At 47.9% G+C, this 22,033-nt stretch overlaps 1 protein-coding gene, 1 long non-coding RNA gene and 1 pseudogene across 2 annotated transcripts; 1 reads left to right on the forward strand and 2 right to left on the reverse strand.

The window, feature by feature from the left end:
* Positions 1–5,566: 5,566 nt before the first annotated feature.
* Positions 5,567–6,682, reverse strand: LOC136532836 (uncharacterized). Its single transcript, XM_066525413.1, has one exon. It carries the CDS (start codon positions 6,414–6,416, stop codon positions 5,745–5,747), a length of 672 nt encoding a protein of 223 aa, XP_066381510.1. The 5' UTR covers positions 6,417–6,682; the 3' UTR covers positions 5,567–5,744.
* Positions 6,683–12,038: 5,356 nt separating this feature from the next.
* LOC136532844 (uncharacterized) lies at positions 12,039–13,412 on the reverse strand. Its single transcript, XR_010778341.1, has 3 exons — positions 12,703–13,412; positions 12,485–12,610; positions 12,039–12,053 (listed from the first exon to the last, which is right to left on the reverse strand). It is a non-coding gene; the product is annotated as an uncharacterized lncRNA (long non-coding RNA).
* Positions 13,413–19,915: 6,503 nt separating this feature from the next.
* LOC136537256 (L10-interacting MYB domain-containing protein-like) lies at positions 19,916–21,541 on the forward strand (annotated as a pseudogene).
* Positions 21,542–22,033: the final 492 nt, after the last annotated feature.

Genomic DNA, 22,033 nt, shown 5'->3' on the forward strand with positions numbered 1-22,033 from the left:
CGGCGGCTCCAATAGCACGCCGCCCGCTCCTCATCCTCCGGCGGCTGGCACCGGCGGCGCCACACCTCACTCCGACAACCGCAGTGGTAGCGGCCGTGGCCGTGGCAATTGGCAACTACCAGCAGCTCGGCGGTTCCTACTCCGCGCCACGCGGTCCAGCGGCATGGACTCCAGGTGTGAATCCCTGGACCGGCATGGTCCAGGCGTGGCCAATGCCGTTCCGGGCACCCGGCGCAGGCGTCCTCGGCCCCCGGCCGGGCACCGCACCTCACCAGGCTTACTACCCCGCCAACCCTTCTCCAGATCCCAGTGTCTTCACCAACCCATCCCCACCACCGCAGGACGTCTGGAACCAACAGCCCTCCTCACCGCCCTCGCCATGGCGAACGTGCCACCCTCTGGTCCTCCTCAGTCTGCCGAGTGGTTCCTCGACACCGGCGCTTCGTCCCACATGTCATCCAGCCCCGGTAATTTCCCATCTCCTCAACCTCTATTCAATTCTGCACCAATCACCGTCGGCAATGGCGCCACGGTGCCTGTCACCCATCGTGCATCAACAACGTTCCCCACTGCCCGTCATCCCCTTCATCTCAACAATGTCCTAGTGTCTCCATCTCTTGTAAAAAAAACTTATTTTCCATTCATACTCTAACTCGAGATAACAATGTTAGCATCGAATTTGACCCCTTTGGTTTTTCAATTAAGGACGTTCCAACTCGAATGGTGCTCCTCCGATGTGATAGTCATGGCGAGCTGTACCCTCTGGTTCCTCCTACACCAGAGGCCCTTGTCTCCACCGCGCCCTCCGTGGACTTGGCATCATCGACTTGGTCACCCAGGGCGCCGTGTTCTGCACAAAACCATCTCCAACCTCGACTTCATCCCCAGCAAGCTGTCGTCCACCTGTGATAGTTGTCAGCTTGGCAAGCATGTTGAGCATCTCAAGCCTTTCTAAACCTCACTCTCTAAATTATTATTTGGAGAGTCATTTGTATAAAAATCATTTTCTGACATTCTCGTCTTGTATTTTTGGCTAGCGAAAAATCCAGAGTAAAAGATAGCTATATTTGGATGACCATTTAAAAAAGCTGTTGGATGGTAGCTTTTCACCAAAATCTCTATTTCAGCATTTAAGAAGGATATCGAGAGTCTCTTGGAGATGCTCTTAGATTGCCATTTGCTTCATCTAATTTAGTTAGCTATGTTCCGTTTCAGATAGTGCATGCTGATGTTTGGACATCTCCTGTGTCTAGCTTTTCTGGCTTCAAATACTACCTTGTGTTAATAGATGATCTCACTCATTACGTCTGGACATTTCCATTGCGTGCAAAATCTGATGTGTTCGACTGCCTTCTTGCATTCCTCAGTTTCAACTACCCTTGCTTGCCTTCCAAACTGACAACGGCAAAGAATTCGACAACATTGCATTTCGACGCCACTGTGACCGCCATGGATTATCAGGACCCTCAATGACTGTGTCCGTAGTCTTCTTCGTGCCGGCATGCCCAGCGAATTTTGGGTTGAGGCCCTATCCACGGCAACTCGTCCAATCAATCGTCGTCCTTGCCAAACCAGTGCCCCAGCTACCCCATTCGAACTCCTTCTGGGCGCACCTCCCTCCTACAGCGACCTGCGAGTGTTCAGGTGCCTCTGCTATCCGAATCAGGCCTCCACAATGGCGCATAAGCTTTGCCCACGCTCGACGCCGTGTGTCCTTCTTGGCTACTCATCCGATCACCGCAGCTATCGGTGTCTCGACCTCCGCACACGTCGGGTTATCACATCGTGTCATGTGGTCTTCGATGAAACCCGTTTTCCTTTCCATTCCGACGTTACTGTTCATCGTCCAACAATACAGAGTCAGACTGCCCAGTTCTGATTCAGCAATGTGCACCTCCGCCATCGCCCGCGCCTCAAGTCACGCCACTACAAGTCACACCACCACACAACGCAACCGGCAACGCTCCGCCTTCATCTCCATCCTCGGCACCATTGCCGATTCCATCCCCCACTGCTCCAGCTACGGCGCCTGCCACAGCGGCACTAGGCGGGCCGGGATTTATAAACCAAATCTGAGATACGCCTTAACAGGCGAGCAGCCACTCCAATCACCTGCTATCCCACCCCTGCCCAAAACGGCTCGCACTGCACTCAAAGATCCCCACTGGCGCGCTGCTACGGCCACCGAGTTTGATGCCCTCCAATGCAACCGGACGTGGTGCCTGGTTGATCGGCCGCCGGGTGCTAATGTCGTCTTCGGCAAATGGGTCTTCAAGCATAAACTGAATCCCGATGGCTCCTTGGAGGTGCGCGGGTTCACTCAGCGCCCCGGCATCGACTTCAGCGAGATATTCACGCCGGTGGTGAAGCCCGCTACGATCCGAACCGTGCTCACCATTGCCGCGTCGCGCCGCTGGCCGACCAAGCAATTGGATGTTTCCAACGCCTTCCTTCACAGGCATCTTCATGAACACGTCCTGTGTCAGCAGCCCACAGGCTTCGTCGACGCGGCGCGCCCGAACGCGGTCTGCCTCCTCGACAAATCCCTTTATGGTCTACATCAAGTTCCCCGTGCCTGGTTCACCCGGTTTGCCGAGTTCGTCGTCACGCTCAGCTTCCGGGCGACGCGTTCCGATTCCTCTCTCTTCGTCCTTCGCCGTGGAGCCGATGTCTCCTATCTTCTTCTATACGTCGACGACATCGTTCTGACCGACTCTAGCACCAGTCTGCTCCGGCACATTGTCGACCGGCTTTGCGTCGAATTTGCTGTCAAAGACATGGGTGAGCTCAGTTTCTTCCTCGACATCGACGTCAAGCGAACCAAGGACGGATTCTACCTTTGTCAAGACAGGTACGCCGAGGAGATCCTCGAGCGTGCTGGCATGAAGAACTGCAAGCCGACGCCAACGCCGATCGACGCCAAGAGCAAGCTTCTGTCTGACGGACCTTCCACGGACGACGCGCACTCCTACCGTAGCCTGGCCGGCGCACTACAATACCTCACCGTGACGCGCCCCGACATTGCGTTCGCCGTCCAGCAGGCATGTCTTCACATGCACGACCCGCGCGTGCCGCACATGACGCTTCTCAAGCGTATAATGCGGTACGTCCGTGGCACGACGTCGCACGGGCTTCTACTTCACGCCTCCGCCGACTACAACATCACCGCATACTCAGACGCGGACTGGGCTGGCTGCCCCGACACCAGGCGATCGACATCGGGCTTCTGCGTGTACCTCGATGACTCCCTCATCTCCCGGTCGTCCAAGCGCCAGCCCACGGTCTCCCACTCCAGCGCCGAGGCGGAGTACAGGGCGGTGGCGAACGCAGCAGCTGAGTGTATATGGCTTCGACAGCTCCTGGGTGAACTGCACTGCGACATCTCCAAGGCCACGATGATCTTCTGTGACAACGTCTCGGCCGTCTATATGTCGACGAATCCAGTCCACCACAAGCGCACCAAACACATTGAACTCGATATTCACTTCGTTCGCATGCGAGTTCAGCTGGGCGCACTGTGCGTTCTTCATGTTCCTACCGGAGAGCAGTTCGCGGACGTGCTGACCAAAGGGCTGCCGACCGCGACATTTGAGCGCTTTCGTTCCAGTCTTTGTGTGGCTCCACGGATGAGGAATAGTGTCACGCCTGGAACGGCAACTGCCTTTGACCGAGCTCCGTGCGCGGTCACCACGCGTGTCGCCCGCGCCCATGATGTACATTAGAGTATTGCTGCAGTTGCCAAGTGAGCAACCCTTGTTGTAACATATAAACATTCATGTGAGATCAATGCAAACATCGTTGGCTCTCCTATACTCTTTCTACAGTTCGGACCAGAAACCAAAAGCAAGGATTGGCAACCCTAAAAATCTCTGTAAACTTGAGAGTATGTCTTTTGCTCCTGGCAACCGGTTGTCAATTTCTATTGGATCCCTCTTTCACCATAAAGCAAATGCTTACCTTGGTCGGTTCTAGTATGTGGCAATGGAAGTCCATTCTTGTTTCCTGGACAGACAAAGTGGAAAGGAAGGCGAAAACAACTAGAGAATAAACCAGATAGCAAAGCCAAGTTTCAGTTACTAACCAACAGAGAGTCAGACCGATTATTCTGGTGCCACCAATTGAGGTCTTCACCACATGAATTGCATCTGCAAGCTCAGCCTCAAGTGCATTGGAAAACATTAGAACACGCTGTTAGAATTAGCATTTCATTTTCTTCCACTAAAGGAGTCCAATAACTCAAATGTCAAGTCAAAAGAAATATGTAACACTAACCTGTACAAATTCTCTGGCCCTCCAATAAGCATTTGTGAGCTTGGAGAAAACACCAACTTCATAGTTGCTCTCAAACTGAATACCCGTCCATGACACAAGTTGCAGATTAAAGAATTGGAAACACAAATTCCGTGAGCAGCAGGGTGAAAGGTTAAGCACTCATATTTAGACTACATAAAACGGACTATATCTTTTTTTTTTATGAAAATCCAGACGAGAACAAACCAAAGCATGTACAAGTACATGAACAAAACAGATCCTGTACTAGAAATGCTGATTCTACAAAAAAAAAAAAAAGCTAGACTTCACCCGTGCATAGTGGCTAAAACTTATCAAACTGGATGCAACCCTAGCCTCCCAAAATATGGCTTAACTAAGACAATATTAGGTAATCGGCTGCTTTTTTGGTCCCAAATTTTATAGTCTGCCTCTGGTATTGTCATACGTCTAATGATAATGATAGGCCCAAGGTACCCAACTGGGCTGAAAGCGGACCCGTGGTGAGGAGTCGGTTTAGATTAGATAGGATCCAAAGGAGTCCAAATCTATAAGGACCTTCCTCGTCAGATTACTTAAGATGCAAGTCTACTCGAGACTATAAATACGGAGGCACTATAATCATGTGGAATCAAGAAAAGAAGAGCCTAAGGGCTTCCCTATTCCTCTCCTCTCTCCCCCTCTCACCAGCGTCTCCCTCTCCTCTCCCTATGCCATCTTCTTCTCCTCTCTCCCCAAACCCTAGCCGCCACCTCTCCTCCACCATAGCCGTCGCCCCTAACCCTAGCCGGCGCACCCCTAGCCCCCCCCCCCCCCCCCAACAGGGCTCTTACAGGTATGCTGCATAAATCGTGAAATGATATCTAAAAAAGCTATCAGTCGTCTATCACGAAACCAAGGAGTTGTTCGGCTGAACCTGATTTGTTGTGAGAGAAAAACACTGTTCCATGGCTGATAAGTTCAAGCGAACATGGTGCAATACTCTGTGACACCTGAATCACACAGATACAGTCCAATCGTCAGCAGCACATGGTCATGGTTCAGGTGCACACATCTTGTAACTATGAACACTAACGAACAAAACTGAGAGTACTATCAGAGGACAACACATCATTCAGGCAGTATGTAAAGCAAACACCTGTATACAACCAGAAAACCAACAGCCTAAAATCAATCAGTGATCAATGTAGTGGCAGCCTAATCATATATAATAGTAGGAGTACTCCGTATTAACTAAAATGCACAAACAAACTACAAACGTGCATCTAACAATCAGATCAACCAATTCAGACACGGATTCAAGAAAAGAAATTGTATTATGTATACTATGTATGTAGTGGTAATAATTTGAGAGCAACAAAAGAAATTTTAGAGCAAAAAATGTACATATACGCGTATCTATAGACGAACCAGAGCTCAAGCTCAACCGCTACTACCACTAGTTGTAATCAAGGATCAACGAAGGAATGATGGATCTAGCTGATGCTCCTCTCCATCATCTCGTTGTACTGCAGCCACGAGATCTGGCGCTGCAGCTTCATGTGCGCGTAGAACCTGGCGATGAACTCCTCCGCCTTGACGTCCACCCCGGCGTCCTCGCCGCCGTCCCCTGCCACCACTGACCCGGCCGTGCTCGCGCGGCAGGCCTCCGCCAGCACGCGCTCCAGCAGCTGCTCGTCATCGCCGCAGCAGCTCAGCTCCTCCTCCTCGACGTCGCGCGAGCTCCGTGGGTCGTCGCCGCCGTAGCAGCAGTACCCGGCGCCCTCCTCGTCCATCCCCCGTGCGGCGGCGGCGGCGAAGAAGTAGCGGTGGTCGTCGTCGCCGTAGAGGCCCGGGGTGTCCGGCAGGGCCGGCGCGATGCAGGGGATGAGGCGGAGCACGCGCGCGGACGGGGTGCGGAACCGGAACGCCGGCGTCTCGTCGATGGAGTACTCGCGCTCGCCACAGCGGAGCCGGTCCCGGTCGCCGCGCGCGCCGGCGAGGACGGCGAGGCCGTGGCCGTGGCGGCGAAGCGTGCGGAGGAGGCGCAGGCTGTGCGCCGCCACGCCGCCCTTCCGCGCCCACAGCACCGCCAGCCTCAGCAGGCGCCACGCCCGCGTCCCGAACGACGACGACGGCTTCTTCATCGCCGCCTTCCCCGCCGCCATTGCGGTGCGTCGAATGGAAAATGCTGCCGCTGGATCGTTGCTCTGCCCTGCTTTGCTCAGGTGACTGGTTGCTTCGAACGTTGGTGAGAAGCCGAGATGAGATGAGAATGAGATGAATGGGGCAGGGAGAGGGAGAATATAAATAGGAGCTGGCGGGGTGTTGCTTGCGCGCTCCCGTTTGCAGCGGCGCGGGCGCGGGTGGAGGAAGCGAACGCGTTTAGCAGCTACCCGCCCGCCCGCCCCCCCTTGCCCCTTGGCAGTTGGCGTTAAGCTGGAGGGGGCGTGGCGTGTGGGGCCCGGTCGCCAGGACGAAGGTGTTGCTTGGTGTGCGTGATTGGGGTCTGGGTGGTCGGTAGAGACTAGAGAGTAGAGGCAGGCCTAGCAGGAGACGGGGAGAAGGGGCTTCGGGCAACCGGGATTCCCTCTGCTTGATGGGCGGGACGGGGGGGCGGCCAGCCGGCCACGGCTGTACTCCCTGTGAACGTGGGGGCCGCGCCCCTGTCGTGGCCTTGGTCGGCCCTCGATGCGGCGAGCGAATTCCTGGGTTTCCCTGAGCTCGCAGTTGTTTTCGTTTTCCCCACACGGTTTTGCCCAGGGGGCGGGGAGACGACGGTCCACATCCCTCGTTTTGCTGCGTTTCACCGCGCCGTGGCTCCGGGCGGCACGCAAACTGAGATGTGTACTCTTTTCTTTTTCCAAACCACGTCCTGGTGGCTAGCTCTGCCTAGCTGTTCATTTGGGGGGACGTACCACTGTACCAGTACGTGTCATCGTGGTTTCTTAATTTATTTATAAGATTATTAATAAGACGTGAACCGCGTATGACGCCCCGCTGGGTCAACTACCAGCGTAATTCCCGCGGTGGAGTACCACGACAACAGCATAGCATGAACGGCCTATAATGCGGCACAGGACCAGTTGAAATCATACAACAGCAGCTCCATGTGCCGCACAATTGAAATCATACACGCCACTCGCAACGGTGCCGCTCTCAAACATAATGAACACAGCTGTATATTATTACAGTAAAATTTCAATGATTCCACCTCACAAGATAGCTTTGGGAAAAAATGAGTTAAGCATTCCATTGAATCTGTACAGAACATGCGAAATATATCCAATGAGCACTTAAATCGCAAATGTAGAGCTCGGACAAGATACGTTAGGTTGGTTACCCCAACTTGCCATGCCACAAGCCCACAACGCAACTTTCATGCCTAAGTTTTGGTTCGCTGCCGAACTTGTGGCATGCCGCAGCCTTGCCATCGCATCCTAGTTCATTTTTTACACCAATAGGTGCCACAAGTGTGGCCGATGAATTGCTCACTGTAGTTTTGGCGCGGCCACAACCGCGGCGCCTATCAAACAGGGCCTTAAGGCCGTACCATTTTAGGTTTTAGGGCTACACACACATGACCTTTTTGGCACGGCTCAAAACACGGTATTAGCGTGACACGGCACCATATAAAAGGCATAAATTTTGGGTCACGCCTAGATCAGCTGTTCGGCTGATGATTTCCACGATTAATAATTTAGCTGATGCTGATTTGTTATGAGAGAAAAATACGGTACTATAACTAATAAGCTGGGCTGATAAGTTCAAGCGAACTAGGCCACATCTTAGGCTGTGCTTAGGCAAGTGGCACAGGAAATTATGCACATCTATTGGTGCTTGCCTTCTCTTCTCGGTCCAGCCTAACAACAATCATTCAAGAAAACACAAAATGTGTCTTTGAACATGAAATGTGTAGGCATTTATTAGTTTCGATCGGAACGACATGCTATAGACATGTCGTCAACAACATCGTCTAGAACACACAATCAGATCTCGATGCAATAAAAACTGTGCAAGCTGAGAAGCTACCAAAAAAAGATTTGTATAGTACCGCTGCGGGCTACGGCACGAATACGGACCGACGGGCCATGAGCCATGCTTATGCGAAGGAAAAGACCTGACCTGTCATGGCCTGAATGAAACAACATAAAGCACGAGAGGGGCGGGTCGGCCAGCACAGCACGAGGCCAGGTCCCACCTTTACTCAAATGCACCAAGATGTTCATTGTGCTAGGATGCGTAAACTTAGTGCCTGTTTAGTTCTCAAAATTTTGCAAATTTTTTCAAGATTTCCCGTTACATCGAATCTTTGACGCATGCATAAAGCATTAAATATAAATAAAAAATAAAACTAATTACACAGTTTAGACGAAATTCACGAGACGAATCTTTTAAGCCTAATTAGACTATGATTGAACACTAATTGCCAAATAACAACGAAAGTGCTACAGTACCGTTTCCCAAAAAAAAATCGCCAACTAAACAAGGCCTTAGCAACACTTGAAAAATTGAGACAAGATTGCATAAAATTGAAAAATTGTAGACAGCATTAAAAAAAGATTATCAACATGACATGCTTAACAAATAATTAATGCCAAAAAAAGCAAACAAAGGAAGCTTCCCAACAAATTTCAGGCAAGCAATAAACACCAAGCGGTAACAAATTTCTAATAACCCTCTGATATCTGGGGCCACACCCACATGGTATCCCCAGGCTGACAACCAGAAACAGTAGTCAAAGAGTGCTGTCGTGCACATACTACCAAACTGCTCCTCACAAACACACCTCGTTGTCACATTCAGAATACCCAGGTTGCTTTTGTGCTAAGGCTCAACTAAATGGACAGTTCAACTGAATTTGGAGCTTTGCATCAAGGGAGATCTGCAAAAAGGAGCAATAATACAGGCCATCGGCAACCCTAGTACTTAAAATCAAGGTCACTGCTGTCAACCACCATCTGGTATTTTGGTTTGGATCCACTAGTAAGTAATAGTCCCAGTGTTTTTTAGGCGTCGCCTAGTCGTCGCCTAGGCGTCGCCTAGGCGACAAGGCGTGGTCGAGGTCCTGGGCGTCGGGGTCGCCACGACCTCAGCGTGTATGGCGTCCGCCTCATAGGATTAGGCGTCGCCTAGGCGCGAATGGCGTCGGACGGACGCCAACCACCGCGCCGCGGACGCCGGATGCCGGTCGTAGGGGAAGGGCGCCAAAAAGAGCGCGGCGCCGCGGGGAATCGACCGCACGCCCGCGGGAAACGTCAGACGCGCGGGAAATCGACCGCGCGTGCGCCTCTTCGGGTGGGAATCGAGTGCGGGCGAGGGGAGAGGAAGAAAGAAGGCGGCGGACGAACCTCGACCTCCGCTGGGCGCTCGTGTCCACCGGCCGGCCGCCTCTGCCGCGGAGCCGGCCTGCATCTTCCTCCGTCGGGTCCCCTTCCTCCTGCACCTGGTATGCCCCCCCGCCTCCACTCTGCTTTTCCGCCTGGTATGCCCCCCCCTGCCTCCACTCTGCTTTGTCGAGGACGCGTCGTCGGAGGACGGCGAAGAGGAGCAGTTGCTGGTGGGGGTGGACGACGACGTGGCAGCAGCTGTAGCGGCGGAGGCGGGCTTCTTGGCGCCCTTCTTGGACGCACGCGGTTCCGAAGGTGCCGAGCCAGAGGCGGGTCCGGTTCCGCGGGAGGCGGATCTCCGCCACCCACTTGCCCCAGTGCCGCTGCCGCACTCTTCTGTCTGCTCTGCTTTGCTTGTACTGCTGCTCTATACTCTCTGCTTTGCCTCCTCAAGCTCTGCTCTGAATCCCTCTGCTCTGCTCTGCTCTGTTCTGTCTGCTCTGAATATGGTGTGTGCTCTGCTTTCCCAAACATAAGGCTCTTGCTTTCTTTTATGTAGCATCCAGCAACATGGCAACATGTATGTGCTGCACAAGTATATAAAATTCTAGCTTACAACGCCTTACCAATGTGTGTATGGCGTCGCCTAGGCGTCCGCCACAGACGCCTAGGCGTTGTGAAGGGGGTCGGGCGCCGCGCCTCGCCGCGGCGCCTCAAAAACATTGAATAGTCCAGTATTAGCTAGGTACCTATTAGTTGGATGTTGTTTAGATCCACTTGCTAAAAGGTACTCCTAGATGCATTGGTGGTTTTGTCTTTAATGCCCTTCCTCTTCTATTTGCTATTGATACAACACATGGATAAAAATAGGTGGGAGGGCAGAAGTGTCTTTTTGCAACCTATTAGCTGCTATTAGCTTGGTTGGGATAACTAGTGGATAGTTATTAGTTAGACACAACTGACCAATTGGGTCCGTTTAGGAGCTGGATGGATTCGAATGGGGCCTAATATAGTAGTATCTACCAGTTGCCAAATGCTAATGATGGGCGTGACGCATTGAACCAAGAAGTAGCAGCCACGAAATGCCAGGAGAAGGTTGCCCACACTAATAAACTGGGACAGCACAAGTGCACTGTGCACAACAAGGTAAAGTGCAACTACGACAAATAGATTCAGGTCGAAGGACCTGAAAAGTCAAGGCCCAGACTGGATGTCCCAGATAAACGGCATACAAGACTTGCTTGATATGCTCATTTCAGTTATGTAGAGACACGAACAGTTTCGGTTCTAAATTGCATCTAAATTAGTATTTTCCCTAACTTAAGAGAAAAGGAGAACGATTCTGGGAGAGATTCAGCAAAGATAAAAAAAAAAAAGCCAAGGAAACATAAAAGATTTCCCAAGGAAGGCACTTATCAGTCATATGACAGTATAACCTTCTGAATTTATCATATCGAATGAGAAAATGAGCTTCAAGTGCCTCGATTTTTTTCCTTTCTTTTTGGGGTTACAGATGCAAGTACACTCACTAGTCCCTACCAGACAACTAGATTGTGAAGCCCAAGGCTAACTCTATGACTTCGTGGAGCAAAAGCTCATGCCACTAAAACAATCCATTGCGCCTCAAATTGGGCAACCAAAATTTGAACCTCAGTCGGTGGGGTAGCTATACTCCCACAACTTCACAACCAAATGAAGAGGTGGCTCAGAACAGGGAAAGAGTCATAAAGTGCACCAGATCTCATATTAATTGAGTAAATTTTAGGAGGCTTATACAAGAAGTCTAAATGCACTTGTAACGGCCAAGAGTAACTAAATTAGTCATCCATCTTGTCCAAATCACAGCTCGATAATGTGCAATATGGGATGCTTATAAGCAGTAACAGTCCCCATACAGAATTCAATCAATTGCCTAGCTCTGATACTAGACTTTTTGTAATCCTTCAGAAGGTAAACAATAAGAACAAACCAATTTGCGATAAGATCAGGAAGTTGGCCCTAAGAAAAGTAATCATTTCATTTGTTCCATCACAAGCTCAGAAGCATACACAGGATCACATAAGCAGGAACTGACAATCAGGATTGGTACTATGCAGAAAATAATATGAAGTACTTAAAATAAAGCATCACAATAGAAACAGAAAAACAAGTCTTCTCTGAGGAGAACTGAGAGTCGCTTGGCGCTGATATAGTTCTAGATGCCCATAGTACCTTAGCCCTTAAACTGCCACTCTCTACGGCACATGGGGCAAAGGGGTGTGGATGTTTGAGAATTGACCCACTTCAGTATGCAGTGAAGATGATAAGCATGGTTGCAGGCACCCCAAATGAGCGGGCAATCGTCACCAGGAAACTTACAGTCAGGGCAACAGCCGTCAAAAGCCATCCTGCATATGCCACATGTCTCATCCTGTGCATCCCACGTCCAAGAAGCCACTGCATGCCACTGAAGAATCTTGACCTTCATAGTGTTACCTGGCATGCAACAATATATACATGAGGGTTGTTGTACTCACTGCACTTTGTCATATGCAGAATCCATCGAAAAAGTAATGTATGGACACAGTGGAGGAGCTTGAGGACAAGACATTGAAGGGGCCAACAAGAAAATATATATGATTTAGGGAGTGTTGGGGGTGGCCATTATAAAAATTCATTGATGGAGAGAAAGAGATATTTGGACTTTAATATATTATTGTTCAGAGTGACTCTTAACAGGGGAAAAAATAACGAATCCATAGTAAATAGGGTTTCACCAAAATACAACCCCGAATACAGAGAGGTCTCCTCACAGCAATGCCAGTGCCATTAGAGAGGATAGAGTAGGATGCAAACTAGTGATGGAAAAGTTCCTTCAGGGTTGCTGGATGCATGGGATTGCTAACTATTAAAAAAAAAGGACGTACCAGTGCGGTGTCAGTGGTAAGCCTTACCCTCCCCTGTGCAATATGAGGAGACCGCGACTCGAACCTGGGACCTTCCGGCCACAGGCGGTAAGACTCTACCGCTTGCACAATAGAAATTTAAATAAACTGTAGCTAAATAAGTATCACCAAAGTTCATCATAACCAACACAACTAACATTAGACTGATATAGACCAACAAGTCATGAAAATGGCATTACCAATCTGTAATTCTCTTCAGTTACATAGGAATCAGTAACTTTGTCACTTCTTAATATGGGAGTGAGAACGAGAGAAGAGACAAATGCACAGACGGGGCGTCCACCAGCACAGCGAAAGGCAGAGATGGGGAGCCGACTAACGAGGCAGAGGCACTGGAGCAGACGGTGTGATCTGAGAGATCATGAAAGCAATTGTTCCAAAAGGCGCTGCTAGGCGCCCGCCTACACGCGCTTACGCGCTAGGAGGAAGGGGCACCGCCTCGCCTATGGGGGTAGGCGGAGGAAAGGCGCTGTGCCCCCAGATCCAGGGCTTCCCTGCCTGCGGGAGGGACGACGGGTGGCGGTGAGCGCACCGGGAGGAGGCTAGCGGCGGGCACGAACGCGGCCAGGAGGCCGCGGGCGACAGGGGGAGGCTGGGGTGCGGCCAGGAGGAACACGATCTGCGAGCGCAGCTAGGAGGCGGCGAGCGGCTGGGAGCAGGGGCAGGCGCAGCCAGCGGGCGGTGTCGGAGAAGGAGAGAGGAGGCGGGCGTCACCGGAGAAGGAGGGAGGAGGCAGTCATCGCCGGAGACGGAAGCAGAGGCATCGGGCAGAGGAATCACGGTCACGGAGGGAGGCGGAGAAAGCAGAGTCGCGACTCCGGTTGCTGCGGCTGGGAGGAGGGTGGTGGATGGATAAGGTGGACGGGGATAAGGTGGGCTGCGCTTTTTCTACAGGCCTTTGTTTTCAACTTAAGTCCACAGATTTTTTATTTCTTCTTTTACTTGAGATAATTCAAGGTAATATATAAATGTATGTATAAAAAAATTAAAACATCTTAAAACGCCTAGGCGAGCTTAGTCTCGTCTCGGCTCTGGGGCATGGGTCATCGCCTAGATACCGCTAGCGCCTTCTTGAACATTTTGAAGGTAGGTGGCGTGGGATGCGGGGTCAGCGGCTGGTATAGGAATCCGTCATCGTTGGTTTGGAGAGAGGGGACAGGGACAGGGGGAGGGGGGGAGTGACTGCGCTATTGGGCTAAAGCTCGTATCCCTGGTAAGTGGCAAATACTGGACCAATTCAGTGCTTGAGCCCCCAGCGCGAAGCCTACATTGCACTTGGAACAGGCTGGTTCTGCGCTCTTAGGGCAATGTAGATGTCCTTAAGACAAAAGGTTGGCATTGCTCAACAGAAGTTCTGCTTCCTCGCCGAGTAACCGACAGCACACACAGTGGCGGACCTAGAATTTCATCAAGACTAGGGCCTCTACCTAGAGATGGCATCGACCCTAGTACTTACCTAGCAGGGTCCCATTAATATCACACACAGAATTAATAAAGACAGATAAAATTTCTAATTGATATGATGATTAAACTAAAATTGCTAAGAACATAGTACGGTAGACATGGTGAGATGAAAATAAATATCAGTGTCTAGTGAGGTGGTGTATTCGCAAATTCCATGTTCAATTTCAGTTTTCATTTTTCAATCCAATTGAAACTGAGAAAGAAAGAAAAAACTGCTGATATTCATTCATACCAGTTACCAGATAACTAGAAGAGCAGGGAGGGAGAGCACTCAGCACTTCAGCAGGGGCCGGACAGCCGGGAGGCAGGAGGCAGAAGCCCGCAGCCCTGGATGGCCGGATGGAGCCTCGGAGTCGGTCAGTAGGAGGGCGTCCGGCAGCCGGCGCGGTGGCCTGCGCGGAGCCGCGGAGGCCGTAGGGCGGCCGGCACGGTGCCTGCACGGAACCGCAGAAGGCGGCTGACGGCCTGCGCGGTGGCAGACTGGGGGCGCTGGGAGGCTGGCGGCGCGGCGACCTCGTCTCCGGCCTCCCGACTCCCCTGCGGACGTGTGGTGCGGCGGCCGTTCGTGTCGTCGGAGTCGAGTAGTCGACGGACGGACGCGCTCTCGGCTGACGGGGTGAGAGACGGGCCAGAAGGATCCCCAATCTTTGTCATTGGGCCTTGAGTTATGGGGCCTAAAAAATACATGGGGTATTAAGAGCTATTGGGCCAATGACTAGGGCATGAGCCCTATGGGTCCTAGGCCCAGGTCATACCTATCTTCAACAACAACACCCAAAATACAAGACTCATTCAACATTTGGGTAGCGTTACAGGTAAAAGGTTCAATACCCATTCGATATCTTCTCCAACAACAAAACCTAAAAGAGAATCATTTCTGCAAATGAGTTTTCTAGGAGAGACGATACTCATATTTTGGTTGTGCCTTTTAGGCAACCCAAAATGAATCTCTCGTATAAGTACTATGTTGAAGACTGATTTACTCATTTTAGGTTTAGGTGCCCATATAGGTCACCTATTGCACATGATGACATGACCAACTAACAAACAACCACGTCGGTCAGCCCACCAGGCCCAACTCGGATGGAAATTCTCCTACACGGTGGCCCACTTCTTCCTCCCCTTCAATGATCCACCTGTGACCAGTGGCCTGTGGCACCCTCAGCCCTGACCCAGCACTGCCCCGGGTCCAATTTTAACCCTATAAAAAGGGTCCAATTTTAACAATTTCTTTTAGCACTACTAATGTAACATGCCCAGGCAAGTAAAAAGTTTACCAAAATGTTTAAATCAACTCTCCAAAATCGATACCATGCCTTGTTGGTTGTTGCCTCCTTGTTCGGGCTGGTAAGCTCCAACCCTGCATCCTTACCCTTTAGGCCTCCTTTGGGAGACCCAATCCATGGGGGTTTCCCCGCGTTTTCCCCGGACCAGGCCTCGGCGTGGATTTCGGCCACGGGGAGAAGCCCCCTTGCATTTGGAGACCCATCACCTCGGAGAGGGCGACCCGAGCCCCGTACTTTCCATGGGATGGCTCGTCCCGCACCCAGGGGTCCGGGCGGCTCTTCCCCGACCCGAGCGAGGGCGATGAAGAGGAAGCACCGTCGTCGCCGTCCTCCCGCTGCCGTCATCGTCGCCCCCATCGCCGCCACCGAGCTCACCCCCATCGCCGCCACCACCACCGAGCTTGCTGCCCCCACCCCCGCCATCGCCGAGCTCGCCCCCCCCGCCGGCTTCTTCCTTATCTCCATCGTCGGCCTCGTGACTGCCACCACCACCGTCCGAGCTTAAAGATCTACTCCAGGTTAGCTCCAAGAACCCGTCCAAGTTCCTCACCTACATCTAATTCATATTGAAGTGTGCACGATGGATGCACTAGCCAGATCCAAAGCGCAATACCATTTAAATTGCATACTATTTCTAGATCATCATTTCTACATGCAATCTGCAGTTAATAACGAGTAAACGAGGCTAGGCTAGCTAGACTCAAAGTGGATCTGGATCTGGATCTGTTAAATTATCCTAGAAAAATCAAGGATCTACCATTTTTTGCTATAATATACTGGTTGACCAGTGAATGAATGTTGTTCTATTTATTGCTGTAATACCAACAGATTTACCTATAGTTAAAATTAGATATTTGCTTGTCATCTTAGTTTGCTTCATCTACAATTCTCAGTTGACAGATTGTTTTCAGGGTGAAGACAAGAAGTGACCCAGCAAGTTCCACTTCCTTGCTTAGCAACTTAGGTACTTTTGTTTGTCTCTGTTACTAATTCCTCTCCCTTGTTCATTTGAGTTGTAATTCCATGAATTTGCTGTTTTGGTTATATGTTTCAATTTTAGTAATATTTGGACGACATCTGGTAATATTTGTCAACAAAGCAGAGGATCTGGTAATATTTTGACAACATCTGTGAATTATGGTTAAAAGAAAAACATTGGCAAAGACCTGCTGCTAGTTGCTAGAAGGCATAATGCACTCATACACCAGTCTTATGTCTGCCTGCATTATATAGAACAAAAAAGAAGCCTGCATCATATAGAACAAAAAGAATAATGAGACCCGTCCAGGACATACTAATCTTTTACAGTGTCACATACTCACATAGTCACATGTGTCAGTAATTAGTACTTTGTTATGTCTTCTACAACTTTGAATAAGCTTTTATTGAAATTATATTAACATCTACAAGTTGGAACGAATGAACTATCATAAATGCTTCTGTGTTTTAATAGAACTCAAGCGGTTCATATTTTCTGGGTCAACAAATAAAACATCTTTAAAGTTATATAATTTTGTTTATTTTCTGTAAACCTGGTCAAATTCTGAGAAGTTTGACTCAACAATGATTGTAGGGGAGTCGAGGGAGTGGAACCATGATGTTAGGTTATTAAACACTCTGTTAATGGAAAAACATATCAATATGTCATATGAATCTTTCTTTATCCCCTTTCACACGGTTGTCATTTGTGCTAGATAACCGCACCATTCCTGATTTGTGGTATAACACACATGATATATCAAAAACGTCTAGAACTCATTCTAAGAAAAAAAATGGGTTCTCATCATAAGGACTTAAAAACAAGGTTGTTGTAGGTTTTATCGTTAATTGGTCTATTCTTCATATGACGACAAATCCTATGAGTATGCTCATTCCAGTACCAGCCCACATTGTTAGAGTATATATCACAACTAAGGATAGATAGATTTAGTTAGGATTAAGACCTCATTTATCTACTTGACCCCAAATCCTATGAATATTCCAAGTCAATGCAAATAATATATCAACCCTCCTGTTCCTGTCCCATCTACTTTGATCCTGAACCTATGAGAGAGAGAGGGGTGAGGAAAAGGAAAGCAAGGGGCCGAGCAGGGGCACAGGCACAGGCAGCTCACCTGAGCTGGAGAGGAAAGGGGTCAAAGACTGGAATAGCCTAGGGGCATGTGGGGGGCTCTTGCTTTCCTACCGGTACCCAGTGCCTGCACACATCATTTTTGCAGATTCTTTTGTGTTTTCTTTTGCCCTCCCTTTTTTATTAAGATGGATGACAGGATGACCGGATGAGCGAGCCATGTTTGCCTTCTTGGTTGCTCAAATCTTTGTTCATTACTGTACTTGATATGTTCATCAGGAACAGGCTAAATGCTAGATGAACAGCTAACATTTATCAAATTTTCATTATATTGGTATAAAAAACCCCTCATTTCTGTACAGATAAAAACATAATAGCAGACCAGACAAAGATGATGAAAGCAAGAATTTCACTAGGACATACAAAGAACCAAAATAAGAAATAAATGAGTAGGAAAATGCCTAACACAAGAATCACATTTTGCTACAGTGATGTGTCGTAAGTAGCCCAAAACCATCGCCCTGTTTCGCCCAAAACCATTTACCCACTCCACAGACCACAGTAATACCAGCCCAAAGCAAAGCAAAGCACCCAGGTCAGTCACAGGAGTCTCACAGCTAAGCACTCCAAAACTGCTAAGCACACCACCCTCGCTACCCCTACTAGTCGTCACCACTCTCCTCTCACACAACACAACCACCTGTGACTTTCCAGTCTATACTCTCCCTCCGTCTCTCTCCTATTATTACTCACCCATCCCCTCCCATTTCCAAAAATTTGGCCTTTCTCTCAGCTCTCGCACATCTCACTACCACCACCTCACCTCTCTCTCTCTCTCTCCCATCTCCAATGGTGGCCGCCACCCCCACCTCCCCTTCCTCCTCCTCCGCCTATTTCATAGTATATAGCACAACATCTATGAGTGCATTATGCCCCATTTAATTACTGGAGTAAGATCAGCCTAGATCCTGAACCTTAGGAGTTGACTGAGTAATAGGTTCTTGCAAATCTTGTTTCGATCTACTTGAAAATTGTATTGCAGTTCAGAGAACTCTTCTGTTATGCTTGGCAGTTCAGGGAACTCTTCTTTTATGTATTGCAGTTCATAGAACTCTTCTTTTCTGTTTGGCACATCAGTTATAATTCTTGTTTTTAGTTATATTATATCCTATTTAATAATATTATCCCTATATAATAGATAATGGGTTCTTGGGAGGAGGATGTTAGGCAGTCCATGTTAGATGAGGAAGAATTGGATGATGAACTTTTCTTTGTTATTGTCCCTGCTGTCAAGTCATGTCTCTATGATGAAAAGATGTCAGAACACACGTCATCTCTTCCTGGTGCCACAAAGGTCAAAGAAATCCTAGAAGGCCACGAAAATTGGTGCAAGTCAGAGTTTAGAATGGAGGTTGAGATCTTTAGAGCTATAGCAAATCTTCTCAGAGCAGAAAACTTATTACGCGATACACGCAGTGTTAAGATTGAGGAGCAATTAGGAATGTTTTTGTTCATGCTCTCCCATAATGCTAGCATTGAAACGCTGAAGAAAGCATTCCAACACAATAGTGAGACAATTCATAGGAAAGTCAATGAGGTCTTCGATATAATTCCAACATTGACTCATAGATTCATCAAGCTTCCAAATCCAAACCAAACACATGCCAAGATTTTATCAAACCCTTGGTTCATGCCGTTCTTCCAGGTTAGTCATATATGCTGCTTGCCCTTGTATCATTCTAAACACACTATTCCAACAATCTTAGGTTCCTTTTTACATGCAGAACTGCATTGGCGCCATTGATGGGACACATATCCCTATTACTATCAATGAAGATAAGACCCCTCCTTTTAGAAACAGAAAAGGGACATTGTCCTAGAATGTTATGTTTGCTTGTGGCTTTGATCTCAAATTCACTTTCATCTCTTGTGGGTGGGAAGGATCTGCGTCTAATGCAGGAGTCCTACGTTCTGCTCTTACGAAGGGTTTTCATGTACCGCCAGGGAAATTCTACCTTGTAGATGGCAGATATGCTAACACTCCATCATTCATAGCACCGTACCGAGGAGTTAGGTATCACCTTGGCGAGTTTAGAAGGCGTGGATCTTCGTAGAGAAATGAGTATGCAAACTACAAGGAGTTGTTTAATCATCGACATGCACAACTTCGGAATCATATTGAAAGGGCATTTGGGGTGTTGAAAAACGGTTTCCAATTCTGAAAGTGGGAACACACTATCCAATTGAGACTCAGATCAAGATTCCTACAGTAGCAGCGGTATTTCACAATATAATTAGAGCACACAATGGGCAAGATAATTGGCTAGATTACCAACCACAATATATCAATCCAACCACTTTTGTTGATATGCCGGAGGGGGATAACAGTTATCCAAGCGAGATAGAATCGAGTGATGGTAACACATTACGAGATCAAATCGCGCAAGCGATGTGGGCTGCCTATAATAATTAGATGGTAATTTGGAGCATTGTTCATCATTTTCAGCATTTTACCTTACATTTATATTTCTATAATTTTAGCTTATATTTATCTTTCACCATTTTTCAGCAATGTCAACGTCCTAGGGTACAAGGGCTGCATGGAGCTACACGTATGAGAAAGGGCTGGTGGATGTAATGAAAGAGAATGTCAATATCCCAATGTACAGGGCACAAAATGGCTGGACAACAGATGGTTGGAGAAATATTGCTAAACGGTTCAATGAAACCTTCCCTTTAGCTCATTTTTCAAAACAACAAATGCAAGAGAAGGAGAAGGAGTTGAAAGGAAACTATAGGACAGTTAGAGATGCCAGAAAAGAGAGTGGTCTTGGTTGGAATGAGACATTAAGCATGATAATTGCCGAACCAAAGAAATGGGAAGACCTAATTGAGGTTAGTCACTTTCTGTCAATTATATAGTACTGTGTTTTCACTATTTTAAGAAGCTAACCAAAATGTTGCTTTGTTGCATTTAATAGAAGTATCCCAAAGTCAGTAAGTTCCAAAAGAAGCCACTTCCTCTTTATGAACACCTGGCATCATTGTATGCAGGTAATTTTCCTTTGTTTGCTCATGAATATAGTTTTTGTGGTGCTGTATTCATGAGCTAGCTGTATCGTTGTCTTAAATGAACATGTGCCTATGGTGCTGAATAACTTTGAATAATACCTAAGAGTGTATCTGTGATGTGTATTGATAGAAAGTATAGCCACTGGAGATTTGAATTTTACATCAACCGAGCCACCTAACATGACAGCACAACCTCCAATTGAAAGAAGTCACTCTGAGCAAAGTACATAGAACACGGCTGCTGGCTCTGATTCTGTTGGCATCAATTTTGGTACAAATCTTTTTTCTCAAATTGAGGACCCAGAAGTGCAATCTGCACCACCCTATCTCAATCTAGAGGAGGGAGCAAGTGCTAGTGGAAAAAAATGCAAGCAAAGTCAAATGGCAGCTAAACTCGGTGAATTCATAGACTTGAGAAAGATCCAGATGGAGAAAAATCAGGTAAAACTAGATGAGAAGAAGAAAAAAGACGATGACTATTCTGTAGAAAAGTGCATTGCTGTTGTGGATACCATAGAAGACCTAACTATTGAGCAGAAGGCAGATGCTAATGAGCTCTTTCAATCTGAGATGAATCGACAGATATTTATGATGACCAAAAATCCAACTGCTCAACTAGTTTGGCTAAAGAAAAAAATTTCACAGGTATGTTTGCTTGTCTTAGTTTTCTCCTCTTCTTTTAGCATTAGAGACTGCTGTAGTGTTTATTTGATGTTGTGGATATTTATGATGACTTGAATGCTTATCTGAATGGATGCCTCTAATTTGATCATTGGAGACTGCTGTAGTGTTCATCTACTGTAGTGTTAGAACATGTGTGAATGTTTATCTGCTGTAGTGTTCATCTGCTAAATGACCTACTGAACCTGTATGAATGTTTATCTGAACGTGGCCTGTTGTAGTGTTAGAATATGACATGGAGTGTTAGAGAGAGTATGGCAAGAGTATATGGAAATACAGTGGTAAATAAATTCAGAGTTCAGATAAGTTGCACTATGTGAAAAAGAAATCCCAAATACTTCTTTTCGTCAATCGTCCTGCTTTGTTTGGTTTTTTTCTCTGTTCATCTCATTGCTAAGTTACTAATTCCACTAATGTTACATGTTTTTTTTGCTACAGAATTAGACCTGAAATGTCTACCTCCCTCATCTTGTGTGTTCATCTCTTTGCTGCTAGCACTGGACACAAAGGAGTAGAGGGTAGCTAGCTAAGATTGAATTTTTAATTTGTGTTCGTGTTCCATGATGAATAGAACTGTATTATTTCAACTTTGGAGCTGTACTTTGACAATAGGTGCAGATTCTAGCTTCTTTGAGAACTATCTTGCTTTGTGCTAAATTACCTATGCAATTATGCTGTAATTTTGGAGCCGTAATCTCTATTGGAGCTGTAATTTTAGAGCCGTAATCTCTATTGGAACTGTATTATTACTGCTTGAATTTTGGTCTACATTTGGGCTATACTTGTTCACAAATCAATCATGATTTGTATTATTTATGTAGATCTCTTATTTTCCATGTTATCTGACTTTCCTTGATTTTATTTTAAAAAAATTAATGATTTTCGGGGGTTTTCTGATTTGGTGATTACTACCGATGCCTATTATTTTCCTGATTT

Source organism: Miscanthus floridulus, chromosome 2, assembly GCF_019320115.1.
Source record: "Miscanthus floridulus cultivar M001 chromosome 2, ASM1932011v1, whole genome shotgun sequence".
Classification (NCBI taxonomy): Eukaryota; Viridiplantae; Streptophyta; class Magnoliopsida; order Poales; family Poaceae; genus Miscanthus; species Miscanthus floridulus.